The following is a 20,025-nucleotide window of genomic DNA, read 5'->3' as shown; positions in this document are numbered from 1 at the left end:
GCATTGGCGCGCCCGCCCCCGCCCCCCGGGGACGCCGCGGGTTACCCAGAAGGCAGCGCGGCGCGCAGAGGTCAAGATGGCGGCGAGGGCACCGGGTGAGGCGGCGGTGGGCAGTTGGGGGTGGTTGTATGCGGCCGTGCACGTCTGTGCACGTCGTGCTTGCGGTGTTGGGCTCGTCCTGTCCAGGTCCAGGGGGCGAGACGGCCGTGATGGGGAGATGGGGAGCCGGTGAACGGTGTGCGCCGTGTGCCCTTGGCGGGGGCAGCGCCTGCAGCTGATGTGCCCCTGGCCCGGCCACGGCGGGCGGGTTTCCTCGCCGCCCCTCCAGATCGGTGGCCCTTCGGTCTGGGCCTCAGAGGTGGGAGCCTGGCTCCGATACACTGAGGTTTTCTGGGAGCAGTAGGGCAGAGGGTGTTAGGGAGCACTGGAGGAGCCTTTGGGCTGTTCCGGAGAGGCCTCGGGGATCGCTTTCCGGCCCGGATACTGACTGCAGTCTAGTTGATCTCATGTTATTCCTTCTCGAGTCCTAAAGTACGAAGGAGTAAGGCCTGATGAGGTAGTGTGCTAATGGCGGACTGGTGTCACACGTAGCACTGCTTTTACGGGGTGACTTAGTAAGACAACAGTCATGAAAGATAGCTTGCCCTGGCTGCATTGCCTCTGTTGTGCTGGTTTTGGGTTTGCAGAGTTACTTTAATGGTATTTGTTACTGCATTGTACTTAATTACATGTAAACCCCCTTCTGCTATCCAGAATTACAGTTAAGAAAAGCCAAATGTTCAATGTGTGGTGCGTTTGATTTTTTTCTTTTTAAAGTCAATGATTTTTTTTTGAGGTTTCAGTGTTGACTTTCCAGTTGACTTTGGCAGCTCTTTGAAAAAAAGAGTCTCTGGAATAGTATTTAAGTAACTGGAGAGGAGAGCAGACGGTTAACAACATACTAATATGCTGACCTTAAAATTGCATTAACTGTAGTGAGAGCTGTGGAACTTAGATAAATTATTTGAAAAGCATGATGGTTTTGCTCTAAGTATAACATGTTTTTAGCTTGAGTGTAAGAGTTTGGAGCCTAAGTGTTGATGCTGCCTCTGACAATGAACTGTTAGTATTTTTCCAAGTCTTAAAGCAGTCTAATAATTTAGAGAAACAGAGATCAAAAAATGTTGAATTTTGTCTTGCTCTGCAACTGATGATGGTCATATTCAGTTGCAGGAGGTGGTCGCCTGTTAGACAAGATTCGCAAGTGGTATTATAATGCAGCTGGATTCAACAAATATGGTAAGTGTTTCATTGAGTTTTAAAACCACTGCAAATGTAACAGTCTTCAAACTAGTTATGGTCCACAACTGTCGTATGTACATGCAGATTGGCTTAAGTCATTTTGATAAAAATTAGCTACTGCTTTTTCAGAGAAAAAGTTACCAATAGTGTCAGTCATCATGATTGCTACCTAGTAATGAATTGCTGGGGGGTTTGTTATTTCTGTGTTTGCTCTTGTTTTCAGTGAAATAACTTGTAACAGCTAAGGTTAATCTGTAGCAGTTGGAAAAACTTTCACAAAGCAGTCCTGAAAGCTTGATTATTTATCTTTTCCCACCAAGTCACTTTCACTGCCCAGTATTTTCTAACCCAAAGGCTACCCTTGAAGATGGAGAGGTTTCCACTGATATCAGTCTGTCTTCAATACTTCTGCAAAATATCCAAAGTGAAAAAATAGGATTTAGTTAGTTATGCCCTTTGTATCGCCATAACTTCACTTGGTGTCTGGCCTGCACAGTGGTGAGGTAGGTGAAAAATAATGTTTCCTTAAGTAGAGGAGGTTGCCTTGATAACTGTCTTCAATTGATTCCGAGTGGTTACCAAGTTTGTTTCAACTATTTAGATGGCAGAACTATTCTTGAAAGACAAGAGAATCTGAATATTCAGAGGCTGTAATTTACAGATGAGCATAATATGAACAGATTATTTAAAGAAAGTTAACATACCTGCTGTGGAGAAGTTAGAAAAAAAATTGTGAGACAGCTGTAGAGGAATAATCTTAGGTCTTTCCTCCAGATGTTCAGTGCTTAGTCCCTCTTGTTATATCTGTCCCTCTTTTTATGAAGTTCATAAAGGCATTAACACTTTTTGCTGGTTTTCTGGGAATGCGACTAGAAACTGAGGAGAAACCAAGTTTAAGCTAGTGATGAAACTAGCAGCTGTGCTCTGTGTGCCTTTGAAGTAAATTACAAAACTAAATTCAAGAATAAATGGCTCGAGAAATCTGTGTTTTATTGGGAGGCTACTGTGAACTCAGTCACATGAGATCAAAACCTTTAACCACAAATCAGTAGGTATGCTCTTGTAATCTGCATCAATCTTGGAATGTGACAGAAGCAACACTTTGTCCTATGTTGTTAATACTAAAACTTAAAGCAGGTTTGCTTGAATATTTAGTTGATGTAATTCTGATTTGGGGAGGCGTGGGAGGGACCCAACTCGCGCACAAACATCTAGCTTCAGGTTTCCATAGCTTCATATAGTGGAGATCTAGCTATTATGCATAGCGGAGTTTAGAGAATAATTCTTTAGTACTGGAGTAGTCACATCTGTGATTGACTGACTCTAATGGATTCAGAGCTATTAAACCCTTTACCTAGACAGTCGTCTTAAATACGGATATAACATTAGATGAACATAAGTACATCTCTGAGACCCAGAAGAGTTATTGTTATATATATGTATGTATAACCTTATGAAATACATTGAATTAAATACCAATTTCCCTATTCTTCCTTGAGAAAAGGAGTAAACTCAAGTAATAAAGTATGTGAAAACTAGTGTTTAGAATTTGTTCTCTGGCCAATTAGTGGTTCTCTTCTCCTGAATTGGTTTGGGGTTTCTTTGTAATTTTGCATTGGAAGTGTTTTGCCCGTGTTACGTAGAAATGCCTGTGTCAATCCTAAATCTTAAATTTGAGAACACTTATTCAGTAATACTGTAAAATGTTCTTGGTACAGGATTAATGCGAGATGATACATTGTATGAAGATGATGATGTAAAAGAAGCACTGAAGAGACTTCCAGAACATCTTTACAATGAAAGAATATTTCGTATAAAGCGAGCACTGGATTTAAGCTTGAAACATCAGATCCTTCCAAAAGACCAGTGGGTGAAGTATGAAGAGGTATGTGTAGAGAATGTTTCCAAGGTGGAGGAAATGCTTAAATGTCACTGCTCTGATTAGGCTTTGGGATTTTCAGTCTCTGGGGAGATACATGCTTATGTGTGCTTTATAATGAATAAATGAGTGTGTGTCTTGTGGGATACCTCTGGGAAAAAAAAAAAAAAAGGGACTTTTGGTCGCTGTTTAAAAGTCTCTGTTTTGCAGTGGAAATTGCAAAATTTTTCTCAAGATGATTCAACCTTAACTGCAGCTTAGTTAACTAAAACTTAACCAGTTTCTCAAGCTTAAAACTACAGCTCAGAGCCCTAGCATGTTGTATTCAGACAAAAAATTTCTGTCAGATAAAGAAATATGTAACTAGCTTGGAAATTCTAAAAAAGGTTTCTTGCTTTTCTGATAAATTTCTTAATTTTATAGAAAATCTCGAGCCAAAGCTTTTACTCATGAAGTTGCCAAGGAAGAATAATTTAAAGGGAAAGCTTTCATTAAAATAAGTTTGGGTTTGTAATTTGAAAAACAAACTACACCTTCCTTTTCAGATGTAGCTGAATGTTGGTTTTCGTAGTGGATTAATTCACAGACTTTGCATTACTGTCTGTCTTGGCTTTCTCCAAACTACCAGGCAGAGAGGAATCTTATCACTAAACTTTTGACTATAGGATAATGTAAGGGTGTTATGTTTGTATGAGCAGAAGCTGTTTCTTGTGGTCTTATTGGTCATACTTAGGTAACCGCTGCATTGAATAACTGGTTGCATAGTTCCTTAAGCAGCGGTTTGGTTTGTCAGTATTAAACAAGGTCAGGGTGTTCCATCAAATCCAAGTTTACACTGCTGTTTAGAAGTTAAGTTCAAAACTATTTTCTCCAGAGTATTATAGTTGGACTTGAACTAATTCAAGTGGGTCTTGTACTTTTGGGTATCTGCTAAAAGAACATTGTTTTTAAAGGTATAGCTGGAAGCATCACTTTTGCTTGTTAATGTTGGCGAGGCATTAGGAATTAGTGGTTGTTACAGTAAAGAACTTGTCATTGCAGGTTTGGCAGATGCAAAGTTTACCTTTTCAGAGTAAGTTACGTTTGATTTCTTATTTTCTTGTTAGGTTGGGCTTTAATCAAATCAGAAGAGGAACAAGAGACAAGTAATCTGTAGGAATGACTTGAGAAGTTACTGGACTTCCTATAAGTTTCAATATATTCTTTTCTTTTTCAGGATAACCACTATCTTGAACCATACCTAAAAGAAGTAATCCGTGAAAGACTTGAAAAAGAAGCATGGAACAAGAAATAATTGTTGAACTGCTTCTTGCAAATATCCACGTATTTCTGATATTTTTAAACATTTGGTTATAGAAGTCTCCAGGGAGGCAAATGTCAAGCTGAGGAATACTGTTTCAGTTTGTTCATTGAATCTGTTCATCCAACTAAAATAAACATGTCAAAGTATAAAATCTACTTGGAAGAGTTCTTTGTAAATGTTAACAAGCAAATGTTCAGATCTGTCCTATGAGCATATACATTATATATTAGCTTAGGGGTATGCAGCCTTCATTCCAGCTTTTTGATTCTTACCGTTTTCATAGTACAGCTGTTTTCTGCAGTTGCAGAGTTAGGCAAGAAACACAAGGGTATTGGTGCTAGTTCCTCTGTTAAATTAAAATGGAGTTGCTTATTTCCATCATTGCTTATCCCTCAAGATAACAAGACTGGACCGGTGCTTGATGGCATCACGAGACAGTAGAATGTAATACTTTGTGCATCTAAGCACATGTATTAAAATAATGGAAAAGATAGATGATTCCTTAATCACAAAATCAGGAAATGTTTTACTAACTTTTTATACCATATACATTGTTAATCCTTAAAAGACTGTTGTCATATAAATCATAATGACTGTCTCAATTCAGTTTCTTGAGGCTTTATTTTTTTAAAGGGTAAAAGTGATATGCTGATGTGCTTTCAACAGCATAATTCCCATGTATGTTATTCATGGCCTAAAGCATGCTGTTGTTTACGGTGATTAGTATCAAGTATTTTAAACTGTGAGGCTTATTGTCATTAGAGATACACTTAGAATTCAGGCTCTGCTCAAAAAGAATTCAGAAGGAATTCAGTTGTATCCAGAAAATACTGACCCTTGCTGGCTTAAGACCTTGAGTTTTGTCTTCCATAGATTAATGGTAGTGTTAGTTTTGGCCAGATTTTGGTGTTACATGTGAAATTCAAAGCCTATCATAGAGCCTTTTGTGTGAAGTACACAATCTTGTGTGATAGTCCCAAGGTTTCAGGGGGTTTTTGTTGCGCATGCTTGTCTGCCAACTGCAAGAATCCATTGTCTAAATAGCTGCTCTAGCTGAGCAGTTTTTTAAAAAAGCAAAATTACATAAATATGGAGCAAACTGTAGTTTTGAATTAATATGACTGCATAAATACTGGATTAGAAGTTAGAATGGAAACTGTCTTTTAGCTTTGCTCGTCACTCTGTTATTAACCTTCCTCTGCTTGCTTCAGTTGCTTACATCTGTAGGATGGATACAGTGATCCCTGGGTGAAATATTTATTTCAAAATTTCACAGTCTAATGTGGTAAACCAAAATGCTGCAAAAAATCTGCATCACTGATATTCCTTAAAAGTCTGGGGGGAGATTATATTAAGAATGTGAGGTTTCTTTCATCTCCTATAGTAAAATGTTATGATTAAAGCACACATAATTTAATACTTTTTTGAGAACTTCCTAATTTTCTTCCAAGAGACAAATGGGGCCTGAGGTTTCACACTTCTTTTTATGGAATTATTAAATACTTAATTTTTCTAATGGAATTAGAACTATTTCATTATTTGATAATATTAGAAAACAATTATCTAATGGAAGGAGCACTTGAAAGGCATAGCTGGTCCAACTTCTACAAAAGCTAGAATTTTTAGAAAGACAGCAGCTGCTTATTTGACCATAGGTTTGGATTGAGATGAATGTGGTTCAAAAGTCTCAAAAATTACATGGCTTAGAGAAAAGGGTTTTGTTGGCATCAGGCTAACCTTTGAGTGGAGTGCAAAGCAGCCATGTTCCAACTGGCCTATCACACCTGAAATCACTGGCCTCTTTATGCTCAAATTTAATGTTTTAAGAGTCAAAGGCGAGTAGTAGAAGTTAATAAAAGAGTCTTTCCAAGTGATGCCAAAGGAAGCCATGTTAAGAGCTTGCCTGTTCACTGAGGCTGAGGTTCTTTGATACCTTTCGTTCAGATGTGTTTTCAGATGCTTCCAGCTTGGATTGGTCATCTCTAACTTAAATTCCCGTAATGTTCAGTAGTCTGCTGAAGTATTATGAAAAAGTTTAATGAACTGTTTAGTTGTATCTTAGAATATTAGTAAGAAAAATGTATTTGTCTTTGGCAGGGATGCATGTGTATTCTTTAAGACATTTAGGAGAATCTAAAAATAGAAACAGGGAGGAAGGAGGTGGGTGTAAGAGAGGGGTATCTGTTGCCTGGGAACCAGGAACTGTAGCAGCTTTGTGTTACAGACTGTCAACTCTTATCTAGAATTTGTGATGTGAGACTTGGATGCTTGTGCTACCCTCCAGTGTTCCTTTCTGTGCACACTGAGCTACTAGTATTAATCTGTGGCTAGAAGAAATAAGTTTTCTTGTGTGAAAGATCTGAATCCTGCTGGTGACAACTTGGAGGGTCAGTGTGATTTCCATTTTTGAATCCTTGTGTTTATCCTTAAAAATATCTGGGATGGGACTTGCAAAAATTGGTGATTATCAGACCTGTAATTTCTGTGTCATGCTTCCATCCTACCTGTGCAGTGCTCCGAGGGATTCTGCCATATTCCTTGTGCAGGCTGTCTCCTCCTCTGTGAATGATCCAAGACTCTGCAGCCATGAGCTTGCTATCTGCAAAACGGCCTCATTTTAAGGAAAAGCTTGATAACAGTAAAGGGGGTCAAATTAACACAGATGAAAAGACAGTCTGATGATGAAGGAAAGAGCATTCTGGTCTGGAGAACTGGGGTTTCTTTCTGCTGCTGCCATGAGGTTCTTTTGTAACACTGAGCAAGACACTTGGTTACAGAAATTAAGTCTTTTGCTAAATGCTTAATATGTGGTGCTTGGGGCTGCCTCTGCAGAAGTGCAGAGTAATCATGTCTAGGTTCAGTAGATCTGTTCTGAAGAATTGGGTGGAAGTGCCAGTATTCATCCATATGCACAATGGATACTACAGGTGGTGGTACCAGAAGCAAATCTCGGAGGGATTCTCACAGATTTGAAAAAGACCTCACAATCCTTATTCCTCTGATGATAAGTGCAGAAATACTTATAAAGAAGCTGATAAATTTGCGGCCTGTATGGAATGCAGAAAGCAAGGTTGAGCTGTGCACTGGAGAGGATTGAAAAGAATTCCTAAATGAGAAAGGGGTTCCTACTGTGAAAAATGCAAACCTGCAATTTAAGGCCATATCATAACGCTTAAGGCAATGGTGCATCTTGCATTTCCTGATCGGACTTTAAAACCTTCATCTTGATTAATGTAGTGGGTTTGGATATAAATTCTATACAGATTCCATAAATTACTGAGGTCTCTTTGTAGTTTGAGTTCACAACATCTTGGCACATCTAAATTATGCATGTCAAATTAAGAGAGAGTCTGAACTGATATTGCTAATCTTGCAGTTTGATGACAGGTTTAGCTTGAATTAATTTTCATCACTTTTAAGTGAACCTGCACTTCACTTGAAGTTCTTTTATAAAATACACAGTGAAATATAAGAATACATTTTGATTGCTGAAGATCATGTTTGTTATGGCAGGCTGATTTCTTTAAATTTTGAATCAGTCAACCCAGAAACAATGAATTTTTTGCAGCACTGTAACAAGAAACATATGCTTGTTTTACATCCAACTTCCATCTAAAGGAGAGCTACAGCAGATAGAACTCTCATAAGACTTCTGAGGAAACATCATGCTTGTCATTATAATGGAACTGTTTTAGTATGGTAAACACATTCCTACTTCAAGTGTTTTCTCTCTAGATAGCACAAGTCAAATATTATCTTCAGGATTTCCCACAGTGCTGCTGCGCCCTTGCGGTCAGTTTTCATGGACTGAAAATTTAGGCTGGAGTAAGGGCTGCCCTTGCAGTGCAGAACAGGCAGAGGCAACCTGAGCTGTTGATGCTCCAGGGTGAGACCAGGGCTGGAACTTGGTGTCCCACCTAGTATGCAGCTGGCCTGAATGCCTTGAGTGACTTCACTTCTCTTACCCTCTTCTAGCTGGTCTAAGGCACAAAGGGTTAAGATCTTGAAAAATCTGTAGGCAACTATCTCCATTGCAAACAATTCTAGTTAGCATTTAAGTACCCTTGAAGAATGGGACCTGGTCCCAAAACGCTGTTTCCTCAAACTCCTCTGCAGGTCATTCAGAGCTGCAAGCTTCCTTTGGTGCAGTTTGGTAAATCCTTCAGTGTCAATAGTTCCTGACTCCCCCAGGATCTCAGTGCTTGTGGTGTTGGGACTAGGTTACAGTCTGGTTTGACACCCCAGGGTGCCAGAAATCACGTGCACTTCTGCTACCTGCACAAGGTAGGTGTTCTCATGGTGTGTCTGGAGAAGGAGCCCTCAATGCCTCTACTGCTGATTTAATGCTGGCATATGCCATCAGGCTGTGAGCTCAGTTCCTTTTTCTTCACAAAAAGATGTGGATTCACAGTTCCCTTCTCTGCGAACGCTTTAGTTCTCTAATTAACATATTTTCTGGAGTGCAGGTGGGTCTGTTAGTCCCTTCAGCTGACTCTGTTCTGCTTTGAAAAGTCCAACTGCACCAGGAGAGACTGACTTGAGTACGTGGGTGAGAGCTGTTTTCTAGGCTTGTTTACAAACTACTTCAAAATCAAGGTAATGCCTGATTCCTCCTGCCTGGAGGCACTTGCCTGCTCAGGTGATTACTGCCCACCAGCTGATTGTCTTCACTCATAGCTTCTGCCCTGCTCAGCTCTCTCCTGCAGTACCCGAGCCCTGAGTCAGCCCTGGCATCTGGACCAGGGAGATAAGCCAAGGGCTTGAGTGAGGAACTCTGAGTGCGTGAGGGATTGGGGTAGACCTAAGGTTAGGAAACCATGTGCAGGGTTTTGGAAAAAGTCTAGGGAAAAGAAGTTGATGTCCATCCCCTTTGCCCGCTTTGGAGGTGAGTGATGAGGTTGTGACATTTATGTGTAGGCCAAAGATGGCCACTGAGACAAAAGAGAGAGGAAAACATGTGGTTGAACACATTTTGGGAAAAGGGACCACAGAGTAGGATGATGAAGAAAAAGAAGTATGTGGTGGTTTGGCAAATGCCAGGGTGCTTTGCAGGCTGCTGCAGTGGGTGATGCCTGTGTGTCCTAACTTTGGGAAGCCTGGGTTCATGGCACTCACTGAGGCTTTTTTCCATAAAGAATATTTAAGTATCATCCATTTAACCAGATCATGAGTGGAGCCCAAACTGTCCTCATCCTGCCTCCAGAGTGTCTGGATGTGATCTAAATGCTTGACCTCATGGGTTTCTTTCCATGAAAACCAGAATGGCTTCAAGAGGATGCCCCAACAGCTACAGGGCAGGTCTGGGTTTGGGGTGCTTGCATCTCTGCAGTGAAAAATGAGCACTGGATCTTTCTCTTCCAAACTCTAAGCAAGTGCTGGAATTGCTGTTGCTCTCTTATGAGAGTGTGCTGCTTCAGTTCCTGCGCTGGGAAGGGATCTGGGGTCTGAAACCCGATCAGAAAGACGTACCTCAGCACAGCTGGGCTGCACTCTCCTCAGCAGTTCCTAAAGCGGTTCCCTGCTGGCCTGTGCAGATCTGGTTCTTTGTGTCTAAATCTTCTGGATTGCATGGGGAGGCTGGATAGCGAGACATGGAGTTAAACACTGCTGCACTCAGTATTACAACACCTAAGCCCTTTTATGAAGCCTCATACTCCCGCTGCGGCCCAGCAGATTGAAATGATTGTTTATAAGCAGCAAAGTTCAGAGTCCAAAGCTCAGATCTCTTCAAGGCACTTTCAGAGGGGTTTTTTTTTTGTCTGCAAGTTGTGTTCCCTGATGGAGTATTAGCTTAAAATGATACTATTATGAAATAGTCATAAAAGCAGCTAGATATGTTTGGTTTACTTCAATTAACTAAAAATTCTCCAAATCCTAAATGTTTCTCAGCTGCAGTCTCTCACCCTGAAGAAGACAGAAGAAAACTCCTTTAATTTTCCATCAGTGTACAAGCAGGCCTCCAGCGATGCTCGGCGCCCAGCCTGCCTGCTGGAGCTCACGAGACTGTCACGGCAGTGTGGAGGTGGCTCTGATAAAAAGCAAAATGTATTCTGCTGCCAGGTGAAGTCTGGCTCAGCTTCGCTCTGCGCATTGCAAAAGCTGAGGTACCAGAGGAGGGGTGAGGTCAGCATTTCAGAGCCTTATGGAAGCAGTCATCCCTACCTAGGAGCTCTTAGGCTCTAGCAGGGCAAAATCAAGACCTGGGTTTGCACTGGCAGCAGCCAGAGATGCTTTATTTTTCTAGAAAAAAAAAAAAAACAACAAAACACCAGAATAAAAGAAATTCTGGGGAAAAAGTAACAAAACATATTTTCTTTCAGAAGAACAGCTGTCTTACGGAGAGGCTGCTATTTCCATTATCAGATTGGTGATGTAATTATGACAGATTAGATGTTTAGATCCTTAGTTTAATGTTTGCATATGGTAGCCCAGGTTCACCTGGCTCACCCCAAAGAGCATCGTTATCCACTCCATCTGTTGCCAAGGTCTTGAGGACAACTTCTGCTGGGAGCAGCATTTTCTGCTGGACAACTCGTAGGTTTGCAGATATTCCCCAGAGCTGTTTCTTAATGCAGAACTTGGGGTACAGAGTGCCTGGCTTTGCACATCCTTGTTCTTATCTGATCACAGGCACTTGCTGTTTCTCATGGAAAGGAGGGGTGTAGTCGCCTCCACCCCGGAAGCTTTGGGGGATCTCTTTCATTGATTTTTATACTTAGCTTTTCATATGTATATCGAACCCAGTGGTGTGGCTGGTCACCTTTAAAACAGCCATTACAGCCTTGCTCCTTTATGGTGGTTCAACAAGCTACTTCAAAAAGAACTGAGGAGGTATGCTTTGAAAGGGGGCTTCTCCAGCTGCTTCCACCCAGCACTTTAAAAACACATAAGACACAATAAAACACGTGTTGACATAAGTGAGCTTCAAAAAAACCATTGGATTATTTTGAAGGAGTATAAACACACGTGGGGAGAGTTATCATCCTTCACCCAGCAAAACAATTACATCAGTGCAGCTTGGACTGGGATCTGCCTTAAGATCTCCCAGATGTTGCAAATGGCACAGTTGCTGATCGGTTGCTCTGGGTAATTGTAAACTGTCAAATGGAGGAGGGGAGGTTGGTTCTCAAATTAAAAAAACATGAAAGTCTTTTGGGGAATCAAAGAGAATATCCACACTGTTCATAGCTGATGCCCAGAGCCACGACAGCCTCTGCTTGTGCCTGGTTTTGCCAGACCAGTGTTATGGGCATGTCTCAGAGCCTACCTTATACCTGAACTCTGGTGTGCTGCATGGAAGGGATGAACCCGCCAGCAGGGATCTTGCTGTGGGGTGATCCTAGGGCTGCTCAGAAATCATGTTGGTATCATCTCCCAGCCTAGGGTAAGGGACCTGCCACTCACCTCACTAACAGAAGCCCATCTGGTCCTGAAGAAGAAGATGCAAGCTCTTGACACTCTACAGGAAAGGGGAACCTGGAGAAAAGCTGCAGCCTTGTTGGCCCTGGGGGGAAAGAACTTACTTGGCCCCAGGGCTGGTCCCCTGCTTGGACCTGGGCTGTGCAGCTGGAGGAGAGAGACTCAGACAAGATGTTGACGCTGCGCTGCCGGACGACAAGAGTTCAAGACTTTGGAGGCTGCAAGAAGACAGGGAGCAGGTCCCTGGCAGTTGGCTCAAATACTTACCAGAGTCTGTCCCCAGCTCAAAGGTGCATTTTTGTGTAGTTGCTGTGAAGCATTTGCTGCTTGTAGCGCAGAGGATCTGTAGGCATGGGGAGAAAAAGGCCTGGTGAGCTTATGTCAGGAATGAGCCCCAGGTACTCTCCTCCCCGAAGACAGGTGCTACCCCCTCATATCCAGAGCACTGGCCTTGTGGGGCACACTCAGGCCACCAGCAACCCTCTGCTAAGCCCTTTGAAGGACACTGGAAGGCACCAGCACCCTGAAGAGCCTTTGGGACTCAGCAGCCCAAGTGTTGGGAGATGCTTCAGCCTCAGAAAGAGAGAGGATTTTGGAAAGCCACTGTGCTGGTGTTTTCATGGGGTAACATGGGTTGGTGAGCTGCCTCTCTGAGGTCAATTCTGACAGCCCCAGATCTCAGTCCCACTGGGCTGCATACATGCCATCCCTTTGGGCCATTTGCCTCCTCCCCAAGGGGCGAGTAGCTGGGGTGTCCATCCAGCTCCCCAGAGCCAAGGGCAGAGCTACCAGCTTGTAGTCGCCAGCTCGCAGCAGTACCTCAGGGAGTATGATGGTGGGTGAAAACTGGAAGTGGTGCCGTGTCCTTGCGGCAACACAGCCTCTAGCAGAGGACAAGGAGGATGACTGGGCAGCAACCTGTCTGTGTGCCCTGCCTGAGGTGGTGAGCAACAGCCCCAGCACCTAGCTAACGCTCCCAGCGGAGCTGAGGGGAGGGCGACACAGGCATCTGGCCCACAGCTCTGGCTTCTATTACCAGCATGTCACTGCTTTACCGACACTAACACAGAGGGGTTGCTGACCCCCGGCAGAGCAGCAGTGCAGTGGGGTGTGTGCCAGGAGGGTGCTCTCACTGATCACCCTCAGAGGAAGCTGCCCAGTGCTGGAGACAGATGTGGCTTCCTTAGCACACAGGGTGACAAGCTCAGCAGCAGGTTGGCTACACAAAAATGAAACCCTGGCAATACCAGTCCATCATGTCAAGTGGTGGTTTCGTCCTGGACATGGTGACAGTGGCGGGGAGAAACACATCTCCCACCCCCAGCATCACCCATCAAGGCCAGCTCACCCTGACACAAGGTGGGGCTGTGCTGTAACAGTATGAACACCACCAGAGCATGCTGGCATTGTCTTCTCTTTTTTAATTTCATTTTTCAGGATGACAACACTTTAGAGGTTTATGACCAACAGGAGAATTTACTACTAAGTCATATACTGATGTAATGAAATCTAATATATGCTGTGTAATGAGTTATGAGATGTTATTTAGTTTCAGGATTTTATTACTTCAATCAGTTATGACCATATTTCCTTTTATATGATTGCTCACTCTTTAAACATACCAGATGACTGTATAAAGAACACCTAATAAAGTCTGGAGATGTTAAAATATAAATGTTTTAATTTTTGCCATAAATTTGTTTTAATTCTACCAATGGTGGCTTTTGCTCTGGAAGTGGTGCACTCCTTGTTAGCAGAGAGGACCTTGGTAGTGTTGTCTCAGATCCTTTGTGGGAAGGATCTGGGTGACCCTGCTTCATAATAAAGCATAGTTAGTCACCAGTGCTCACTCTTGTTGATTATACACAGAAATTGAAAGATTTTTAGAATAAAATGTAAGACAGAAAACATTGATCTGTGATATGTCATTATCTTAATTTACATCTCATATTTACCAGCATAACTGCAATATACTTACCCTGGTTTCTACCAGTCTTCAAGAGGAGAGAATCAGGTTTATGGTCTTCAGCATCAAAATCAAATATATGAATGTTCTGTCCATGCGCCTTTTGGCAATCCTCCTAATTTTTCCACATTTATGCATTGTATTTTAAAGTCATTCGGGATAACGTCATAGCAGTGGAATTATATAGCTGTGAAATAAGATCAGAATCAAGTCTTTAATAAATCAGTGTTTAAGCAAGTAAAGGACTTCAACTGCTGAACAATTGCAGGAACCGAGCAGTGTAGAGTCCCAGTTGTGATATGTTCATAGTGAGTGTTGAGTTCTCAAAAGTTATGGTAGAACACGTTTTATGATGGTTAACAACTCTGCAGTAAGAGCTTGTGTCCGTGTTAATACAGACTGTGGCTATTGTAAGGCTTTAGCATGCTGCTGTTATCTAGCAAGCCACCCACTGTGGGCACGCAGAGGTCTCCAGCACTGCTGGCTGGGGTCATAGAATCACAGAATCATCTAGGTTGAAAAGGAAAATACCTTGAAGATCATCCAGTCCAACAATTAACCTAACACTGACAGTTCCAAACTACACCAGATCCCTCAGCGCTATGTTGATCCAACTCTTAAAACACCTCCAGGGATGGGGACTCCACCACCTCCCTGGGCAGCCCATTCCAACACCTAACAACCCGTTCTGGAAAGAAATGCTTCCTGACATCTAGTCTAAACCTTCCCTGGCACAACTTGAGGCCATTCCCTCTTTTCCTATCACTTGTTACTTGGTTAAAGAGACTCATCCCCAGCTCTCTGCAACCTCCTTTCAGGGAGATGTAGAGGGCGATGAGGTCTCCCCTCAGCCTCCTCTTCTCCAGACTAAACACCCCCAGTTCCCTCAGCCGCTCCCCGTACGACCTGTGCTCCAGAGCCTGCACCAGCTCCGTTGCCCTTCTCTGGACACGCTCGAGTCATTCAATGTCCTTTTTGTAGTGAGGGGCCCAAAACTGAACACAGGAATCGAGGGGCGGCCTCACCAGTGCCGAGTACAGGGGTCAGATCCCTTCCCTGTCCCTGCTGGCCACGCTATTGCTGACACAAGCCAGGATGCCATTGGCCTTCTTGGCCACCTGGGCACACTGCTGGCTCCTGTTCAGCCGGCTGTCAATCAGCACCCCCAGGTCCCTCTCTGACTGGCAGCTCTCCAGCCACTCCTCCCCAAGCCTGTAGCGCTTCTGGGGGCTGTTGTGGCCCAAGGGCAGCCCCCGGCATTAGGCCTGATTGAAACTCCTCCAGTTGGCCTCAGCCCATGGCTCCAGCCTGTCCAGGTCTCTCTGCAGAGCCTCCCTACCCTCGAGCAGATCAACACTCCCACCCAACTGGGTGTCATCTGCAAACTGACTGAGGGTGCACTCGATCCCCTCATCCAGGTCATCAATAAAGATGTTAAACAGGGTCCTGCATGGGTGTCACCCACCTGTAGATGACATCTACCTATAATACATCTAATTACAACTTTATAATTTTCCTCTCCACCTCTTCAACAAGCAGCACTCATGTGATTTGCTTAGCCTGATTGAAGTCCCCACTGCCCCTGTACCAGGAACTCAATCTCTCCTGCCTCAGGCTGGGTATTTCTGACCCAGCCAGGTGCCGGTCCTGACTTGAGGACAAGGTACCATTGCAGAGCTACTGCAGTGGAGTGCTGGAGCAGGCAATGGTCCCCTCTGTCTGCAAACTGTTATTATAGGGGCTTAGAAGCAACAGTCAACAAATTTTCATATGAGGTCTTGAAAGCAGCCTTTGCAGCAGCGTATGTCTTTGCTGTGCTCGTTCAAGGCGCAGGGCTCTGGTGCCTGGGCTCACTCGGGCTGCTCAGCAGTGCAAGACAGCAAGACACAGACACGGGCCTGTGCCGCACAGGGCTGGGAGGCTGAGCTGCTGCTTCCAGGGGAGGGAGGGGAGCTGGGAGGAAAGGAGCCTGGCAAACCTGAGCACGCTGTAGATATTTGGCTGCCCAGCTTCGAGGGAGGGAAAACTGCCTTTTAGTTACAGTTTAATTTAGAATTTGCAGCAACTGGAAAATTTTTTCAGCGTATTTAATCTGCTGTGACTGTGGCTACTGCCTGTATCATGGCCCATAGATTACTTTGTTTGATGACCCTGCTGCTCTATTGCCTATGGCAGAAAGATGCCAGAGGCCCAGTTTGGCAGAAGTTCCCTCCCTATCCCCATCCCCATCCCCATCCCCATCCCCATCCCCATCCCCATCCCCATCTCCATCCCAGCTTCTGAGCCCTGTCCCTGACAGGCCTGTCCTTTGTTTTAGCTGTGGTTAGTATTGCTGCAGTCTGCAAACTCCTCCTTCTGGTTCTGCAAGGCATGGTGTCATCTCAGGATAGTTCCTCCAGACACTTGTTTATCAATTCCTTTTTTTTTTTTTTTACTGTACATACATAAAGATGCTGTACTTCTCTTAGTATTTATTCAGTTATTGATAAAGATACTAACAGAAGGGGAAAAACTTCTAAATGACCCATTTTGCTTCTCCATTCTATTAATAACTCTGCCACTAATTGGATAAATTTTAGGAGAATTACAGCAAGTAATGAAATAAAGACTTTACTGTTCACAAATTCAGGATAATAATTCAGCTAAAGAGAATCATACATCAAATAAATGGCCAAGTGTATTTAAAATGTGTCTTTGTACAATAACAAGGCACAATTTAATCCCATTAAGAAAATGTTGGCAGTGGCTCAGTGTTTGGGAACATGCCACTGAACTGTCCGGCTGTAACCTTGGATGTAGGAAAAGTTGAGACAAAGCAGTGTACTCGATTTGACACATCTTTGCCCTTTAGCTCCTTATTTAATGATGGAATGAATTACTAAAACATTTAATATTGTTTAGCAACAGAAACTGTCTTATATGCAGAAGCTAAGTGATAACATGCTGAATGTGCCCTATCTGCTGCTTCATATGTGAAGTTTATTTGCATCTCCATAAAACACAGATTTCTGAGCTATCTCAAAAGAACAAGTCCACATACTACTTTAATTTGAAAGAAACAAAATCTTTCCATATATATTACTTAAAGAATAAAAAGCCAGATAGGTTTCTTTCTCACTAACCAAATATTTAAGAAAAACATAGGGGTTTTTTCCTCAGGTTTTATTTTTCACCTGGGTTACTCTGCTTTTACTTTGTCCCCAGTATTTTCAGTGGGATCTGGAATACTTTTCTCTGGGTATTTTGTATATGGCACTCAGCTGCCAAAACAATTGACTTATTTCTAATTAAGAAGGATTTAATAGGTACCGTAGAAAAGATGTTATGACTAGATGCATTTCTCATGGCCACATATTATATCCTTGGAATTTTAGCTATAGATCTTGGAAAAAATATCATGTGGATAGTTTAAAGCATTAGCTTTTCAAGACAAAATCATGGCTCATTCAGTATAACCTAAGATCAGCGGTGTACTGGGGGGGTCAGCACCATAGGGGGTCTGCTGATATAGAGCACTCCCCACTTCTCTGCAGCTCAGTGGGGTCTTGATGCTGCTCCTCCCCACACACAGAGCTTTCTTCCAATCAGTTGGTGTGTCAGTTCCCTGATTTCTGTAATCACAGAAGGGGAATGGGTGTTATTAACATATGTAAACATTACACATCAGAGATATCAATATTCAGTGCTGTCCACTGACTCTCTACAAAGGTCTTGCCCTTCAAATATCAGCTGTGTGGTTTTCCTTTGCTGATACTTACAGTGTCATGTTGTTGTGTAGAATGAATTGCTTGACAGAGCTTTGTGCCTCTTTGTACTGTAACAGCTTCTAGAAAGATTCAAACTGACAGTTCCTACAGTAAGGCATGAGGAAACATATTTGAATAGTGCATGTGTTTTATTGTGCAAGGTCAGAGAGTACACATACATCACAGGCTACAGTGGGGAATAAGAGGGTAACTATAGATATACACACAACACACAAACATGAGCGATTATTTTGTAGCTCTTGATCCATCTTCTGGCATTTGCTGCCAAACCAAAGGGAAAAAAATGCTGTCCTCTTTATGTGTGATTGCAGAAGGAGTCTTCGCTACACAGAATTGGGTTTAGAAACCACAGAAAGCAAACAACATGGTCCATAGTGGTGGGATGATTTTACCCCATTTTACTTGCCTGAGTCATGGTGCTAAGGAGCTGGATGCTCAAAGGGGCTGTGCTCTTGTGTCAACAGCCCCACCGTCACAGCTGGGATGGGGTTGTGCTGCTTCCAGCAGGTTTCATTCAAGGAGCAGAGGAGCAGGATGGCTCAGTGGGTCGATGTACCATAGGTGGGCTCAGCACCAGCACTGGCTCCCAAGTGGTGCTCACCGACAACCTCTCATAGATGTTTTAAGGGCAGCTTGCTGACAGTGGAAGCAATATGATAAAAATTAGGTAGGCAAGAGGAATTAAAACATGTGCAATTGCTAAGGTCAATTCCATGAGTTAGGAACTAGTGAAGTGTTTGAAGACCTGGAAATAATTCCAATTTGTTGTATCAGGAGTCTCCTTCCCAGAAACAGGCTGTGGAAGCAGAAGCAAGTCTACCATATGGAGAGCAGATGTCTCAAGGGAGCTGAAAAGAAGATACTTTGCTAGTACTAAAAATATTCAGTATGAGGAGGTGATAACAAGTGCTTCTAAAGAAGAGGTAATTATTTATCACTGAATAGACAATTTTTACTGTTTCCTAGAACACAAACCTATATGCTCAAATTATCCTGGACTGTCGCAGTGAAGAGGCACTCTTTCACAGCTTGGGGCAGAAGCTATAATAGTAAGCAGATTGCACATCTTGTTTAACCATCTGCTTTTTAAAGCACATTTTACCATAGGCTGTATCACACTGAAAAAAACGTAGGGAAATAGGAAGACAATGAGTTACCCATCTACAACTCGTTTGATGTACAAAGCAGTATGGTTGCTTTTGCCATTTGCAGCTTTGATGTTTTACTTTTTAGCACCTTATTTAGGAACTGTGTCATGGAGATTGACTCAATTTATAACATCAGTACTGTGGTGTTAAGATGGTTCCTGTGAGCATCACCTCCAAGTACCAAACCTGCTTAAACATCAGGAATGAGGCTTGAGAGAACTTCATCACTGCTTTCAGGTGCCTTAGATGTGTTAAGGAAGGATCCCACTGAGAGAGGAAGCTCAAGGACAACTTGAATTTAAGTGGAGTTTTGAAATGTCTTGCTCTATAAGCAAAGACATGCAGATTTGGATCATGCCTGTGTAAGTACTAGCCATCACATGCTCGTATTACTCACGTGTCAAGTAGATGTTTGGGTTTCTCTCCTGTAGGAGCTGCTCTGCTTCCCAAGCAACAGACCAAGAGCTATTAACACAGATCCCTCAGGTCCTGCAAAACTCCGGCAAATTACTGCAGGGAAGGATAAAGCAATCCCAGAAAGGTAGGGCTGTGTGCCTTATTCCCTGGTGCTGAGGTGAGATGAGCTGTAATAGACCATCTCTGACAGATGTTCCTCTAATCTGTTCTTAAAAACCTCTAATGACTGTGCTCCCCCAGCCCACAAAGGTAGCCTGCTCTTGAGCTTATCTTTGATTATAGTTGGGAGTTTGTCCTAATATCTGATCTAAATCTCCCTTGCTTCCAGTTAAAGCCATTACTCCTTGTCCCAGTCTCAGTGAACATCAAGGCAACAGATGTTCATCCTCTTTTACAGTAATCTTTGAAGGCTGTTATCCTGCTCCCTCCAGACCCATCCATCTTCACTTCACTAGACTAAACAACCCCAAGCTCTTTCAACCTCTCCTCACAGGTCAGGTTTTATAAACCTCTTAACACACTTGTTGGTCTCTCAGGACTTTCTCTTTCATTTACATCTTTGTTAAAAGGTGATGCCCAGTGCTGGACACAGCACTTGAGCTGAGAAGTTCCCAGCACCATGAAGTTATTATCCAGCCCTTGGCTTTCCCATCCCCATCGACACACTCATGGGTGTCACTGTGGTCACGCAGTCTGTGCCTTATTCACAGGTCTCTGCCGTCTGGTCAGTCACCCCCTGTTTCAATACAAGTCCTTTTGACCTCCTTGCACTTTGCAAGTGTCTCTCTTTGGTTCCATTTGTTGATTTTGGAAAAACTCTCCAATTTTTCATAGCTGTTTTGAAT

At 43.0% G+C, this 20,025-nt stretch overlaps 1 protein-coding gene across 1 annotated transcript; it reads left to right on the top strand.

Moving 5' to 3' along the window:
• Positions 1 to 6: 6 nt before the first annotated feature.
• LOC113477216 (cytochrome b-c1 complex subunit 7) lies at positions 7 to 4,614 on the top strand. Its single transcript, XM_026843421.1, has 4 exons — positions 7 to 95; positions 1,207 to 1,278; positions 3,000 to 3,166; positions 4,377 to 4,614. Exons 1-4 carry the CDS (start codon positions 77 to 79, stop codon positions 4,452 to 4,454), a joined length of 336 nt encoding a protein of 111 aa, XP_026699222.1. The 5' UTR covers positions 7 to 76; the 3' UTR covers positions 4,455 to 4,614.
• The last annotated feature ends 15,411 nt before the right edge of the window (positions 4,615 to 20,025 follow it).

The sequence above is a fragment of the Athene cunicularia genome, assembly GCF_003259725.1.
Source record: "Athene cunicularia isolate RWA chromosome 2 unlocalized genomic scaffold, athCun1 chr2_part1, whole genome shotgun sequence".
In the NCBI taxonomy this organism is placed as follows: domain Eukaryota; kingdom Metazoa; phylum Chordata; class Aves; order Strigiformes; family Strigidae; genus Athene; species Athene cunicularia.
Note: the sequence above shows the minus strand (reverse complement) of the source record. Positions and strands in the feature narration are given on the sequence as shown.